This window comes from Papaver somniferum, unplaced genomic scaffold (genome assembly GCF_003573695.1).
Source record: "Papaver somniferum cultivar HN1 unplaced genomic scaffold, ASM357369v1 unplaced-scaffold_46, whole genome shotgun sequence".
Lineage (NCBI taxonomy): Eukaryota > Viridiplantae > Streptophyta > Magnoliopsida > Ranunculales > Papaveraceae > Papaver > Papaver somniferum.
Window position 1 is genome coordinate 759,924 of NW_020647193.1, and position 4,213 is coordinate 764,136.

General features: G+C 38.8%; 3 protein-coding genes across 3 annotated transcripts in view; 1 reads left to right on the forward strand and 2 right to left on the reverse strand.

Annotated features, from left to right (window-relative positions):
* LOC113342659 overlaps nucleotides 1-681 on the forward strand; it is a 12,180-nt gene extending 11,499 nt beyond the window's left edge. Inside the window, exon 20 of the mRNA XM_026587129.1 lies at nucleotides 63-681. Coding sequence (XP_026442914.1) covers nucleotides 63-496 — 434 coding nt within the window. The 3' untranslated portion in view covers nucleotides 497-681. The remainder of the gene's footprint in view (nucleotides 1-62) is intronic.
* On the reverse strand, nucleotides 493-3,675 carry LOC113342660 (pentatricopeptide repeat-containing protein At5g16860-like). The gene is made up of 2 exons (XM_026587131.1): nucleotides 1,630-3,675; nucleotides 493-1,541 (listed from the first exon to the last, which is right to left on the reverse strand). The coding sequence occupies exon 1, from the start codon at nucleotides 3,526-3,528 to the stop codon at nucleotides 1,699-1,701; it is 1,830 nt and encodes a 609-aa protein (XP_026442916.1). The 5' UTR covers nucleotides 3,529-3,675; the 3' UTR covers nucleotides 493-1,541; nucleotides 1,630-1,698.
* LOC113342688 (pentatricopeptide repeat-containing protein At3g24000, mitochondrial-like) lies at nucleotides 770-1,675 on the reverse strand. The gene has a single exon (XM_026587149.1). The coding sequence runs from the start codon at nucleotides 1,673-1,675 to the stop codon at nucleotides 770-772; it is 906 nt and encodes a 301-aa protein (XP_026442934.1).
* Nucleotides 3,676-4,213: the final 538 nt, after the last annotated feature.

Here is a 4,213-nt window from a genome sequence, read left to right on the forward strand (position 1 = left end):
GAAAAAGAAAATTACCCAATTTAGAGAGGTATTATTTTTGAAAAGCCTGACTAAGAGAACAGATCAAACTCGTAGCTCTAGTGACGGTAGTAGTAGCAGTCGTAAAAGCAGTGAGACTTCAAAAGATGATCTCGAAACTACAACCAAGGTTGACAGAATATTCAGTAACCCAAAAGTTCTCGATGCATTCTTAGGCGTGGGTGATTATAGCAATATGGTTATACCCAATGGGAAGTTCGGGTTGGGGTTTAAAAGGTTCAATTCGACAGATGGATCCATCAGCAGTTTTGGTCATTCAGGTATTGGTGGATCTACAGGTTTTTGTGACAATAAACACAATTTTGCTATAGCTGTTACCCTAAACAAGATGTCACTTGGGAGTGTGACAAGAAGTATAATTCAGCTGGTTTGTTCAGAGCTAAATTTGCCAGTGCCCGAAGAGTATTCAAAACGCGATGAGAAAGGATCGGATCTGCTCACTCCAATCATAAATTAGATGCCAAACATTTCCAGTTTCCGTTTATATATGTATATGTACTCTGAAAAACTCAGTAGATGTGAATGATACACAGTTTATACAAATAGAAAAGAAACAAATGAAGTATACTTTGCACAAGCACTGTAGAAACATCACCACTGGCAACCTAACGGAGCCGTAGACTATTGATTCAGACTTCTATGTACATTACTCTGTTGAGTCAGACTTTTATGTACATTGCTCTGGGATATTCTTCAATTACTGTCAAAGCCTTGATTTCAGTACTTACTCTTACCAGTAATCTCCACATGAACATATCCCATCCTTGAAGAAATGAAACCGACACGAATCTCTGACTACAATGTCTCTATTCTCAACACTAGAAGCAAATTTCATCCAGTTATGACAATCCCCACAAATTCTAAGATTTTTTATCACCCTAATCACACCATGTTTTCTGCCATTTCCGTTCTGTAATAGCGCAAACGAGACTGCCAGCTTCTCACTGTGACAACCTACAATGGCTTCCTTCTGCAATTTATCCACATCATGAAGCACGTACTCTGTCATTGGAACATAACCTATTTTTCTGCACCTTCTGTTAACTTCCTCTAGTTTCATGTAAATGTCTTTCCTTTGTGGATGAGAAACGTCTCCTGCAACGAACAAATGTCTTCTACTTTCAGCTTCTAACCAGCTACATCCGATGTCCTTCTTCAATCCTTTCTCCCTCATCAAACTTCGGACTCTTATGGCATCTGCCCACATTCCTTTAGCTGAATACAAGTTTGATAGAAGAATATGAGTTGTTTCATCTTCGGGTTCCATCTCTAGAATATTCATTGCTGCACTGACACCAAGCTCAAGCTGTTGATGAGCATGGCAAGCCCCAAGTAACACCCTCCACAAACTAAAGCATCCACCCGTTACAGAATTAAACTGAGTGGATCCAGACCTTACGAATTCAAGGGATTGTTCAAAATGACCCGCTCGGCCAAACAGATCAACCATACATGCATAATGCTCAATGCTTGGATTCAGATTATGGACACGGTTCATGGAGCTGAAATAATGTAATCCTTCTTTAATAAGACCAGCATGAGAACAAGCTGTTAGTAAACCAAGAAATGTTACTGAATTCGGATTTACACCTTCTTGTTTCATCCTGTCAAAGAACTCAAGTGACTCATGAGCCATTCCATGGTGCGCATAACCAGTGATCATAGCTGTCCACGAAAACACATCAGTAGAGCTGCATCACTGATGCTTCCGCATTTTGAGTACATGGATATCAAGGAGTTGTTGACAGACAACAAATGACTTGGGTGAATCTTACCGCAACCATCGATGTTTTTAACAGTAAGAGCATGAAATTGCTTACCAAGATTGAAAGAAACCAATCTGCCGCAAGCTGTAAGAACAATTGAAAAGGTTAAATAATCAAATGGCAAGTTTTTCTCGTGTTTATCTAGAAAGATTTTTATACTATCTTCAGGACGACCATTAATAGAATACCCATCCATCATGGCGTTCCATGAGTAGTTATCTTTCTCACTCATTCCATTGAAAAGTTTCTCTGCATTTTCGATCTGAGTGCTCTTAGCATACATGCTAAGTATGGCATTAGATGTAAAAGTGGTCACACCATTTAGTACAGCCCTCCTCAATATATAGCCATGGATTTCCTTGCCCAGTTTTACATACCTGAACTCAGATGGCAAGGATGAAAGTGCAGCAAGAATAGCAGTGTAAGTATGATCATCCGTCTTAATTCCTAGTGATAGCATTTTCTTGAAGAGCTCAAGACATTTTTCTGGTAGCTCATTTTGATCAAACCCTGTGATCATTGAATTCCAAGTGACCATGTCCTTGAAAGGCAACTTCTCGAAAACCAGACTGGCTTTTCCCACTTCTTTGTATTTAGAGTACATTGTGATCAAGGAATTAGATATGCTTGTTTCTGGTTCAAGAAAAGATTTGATCAAACGAGCATGTATCTTTTTCCCAAGAGTTAAAGCTGACAGCTTAGAAACAGAACTAAGTACACTAAGGAAGGTGATACGATTCGGTTGTAAAGAATGTCCTAATTCGATCATCCTACGGAATAAATCAATTGCTGCCTCTTCTTCCCCATTCTGTTCGTTACCTGCAATGATTGAGTTCCAGGAAACAACACTCTTCGTACGTATACTCTCGAAAACTCTATTTGCATCTTGTAACATCCCACACTTGGCATAGAATGTAACAAGAGAATTACCCATCATTGTGTCATCAAATTCGCCATATTTGATCACCATTCCGTGAATTATCTTCCCGTACCTCTCCTCTCTCGCATTAGTACAAGCACTAATCATACTAGCATAAGTAAACTTCGTGGGTGCAACACTTACAGTTGCAACCATACAGCAAAACAATTCAAATGCCTCGTTCCAACACTCATGAAGCACATAAGCACCTATAATCGAATTCCATAAAGGACCATCTTTCAAACACGAAACAGAAACCCCATCAAAAACCCGTTGAGCATCAGATAAACACCCAACGTTCGCGTACATTTTTACAAGCGAAGTTTCAACATAAACATCAATCCCATACCCACTACGTATCCACCACCCATGCAACTGCTGACCTACACAAACATCCTTCAAACCCGAACTCGCCTTAATGAGACTCCCCATTGCAAATTCATTAGGTCTAAAACCTTCCTTCCACATCTCATCCAACAAATCAAGTACTTTCAAGTAATCTCCAGACCGAGTATAACCAGATATAATCGTAGCCCAAGAAACCTCATTTCTTTGATGCATTTCATCAAAAAGTCCATGTGCTTCTTCTAATTTACCATTTTTCACAAGTGAGCTCAAAACACTGTTATATTTGAAGGTATTAACTGGTGAGTGTGACGATCTAATGCCATTTGGTTCATCAACTGACGTCCCGAAATTTGATTTTTGAATTGCTGAGAATGGTTTTTGAAGATAATGTTTTGCTGGTAGTTGGTTAATAATGCCCGAAGAAGGAACAACTACACTTAGAGCTACAGTTCCCATAGATAAATTTTGTCTTCAGTTCAGTAAAACAAATGGGAATTTTCTTCCATTGTTGAAGTTTTGAGTGAAATTCTTACATTTTGGATGAAACAGTTTGGAATAACAGACCCTTCAGAGTTCGAACTATGCCATGTCGATATGGCATGGTGAGACACCACAAAAACGTTATCGATACAAATTTACCACAATGAGAGTGCTGATAACAAAAAAGAAAAAGCCCATAACAAAAAGAACATAATAAAAAGAGAAAAAGAGAGGGCTAGTAGCACTATAGGTCCATAGTAGAGGTGTAAAACGCGCCCACCTGGCACAGCCCAACTCACGAAGTCACGTGCTTAGCATGCTGCGCTATGCCAGAGATCCAGACGTGCTGTGTTGGGCCATGCTAAATGGGGTGCCATAATATGTTGTGCCAGAAAAATAAATGTGTTGTGCCATGTTGTGCTAACCCACTTATTTTGTGTTTTTCAAAGTAAATATTTTTCAGATATTTTAGTTAGTATATATTATTATAAAAATAACTCAGCACAACGAAAAACGAAATGTCAAAAACTGGCTAAAATAAAAGTTATCTTTTTTCTTTTTGTTTTAATTGTGAAATATGCGTGAAATCTAATGTGTTGTGTAAGATTTTATGCATGGTATAACATGCTTTCTTCGCGTGTCGTGCTGTGCCAAGTGCTTA

Excerpts from the sequence above, each read along its gene's own strand:
- LOC113342688 (XM_026587149.1), bottom strand. The coding sequence starts at position 1,675 with ATGGCTCATGAGTCACTTGAGTTCTTTGACAGGATGAAACAAGAAGGT.
- LOC113342660 (XM_026587131.1), bottom strand. The coding sequence starts at position 3,528 with ATGGGAACTGTAGCTCTAAGTGTAGTTGTTCCTTCTTCGGGCATTATT.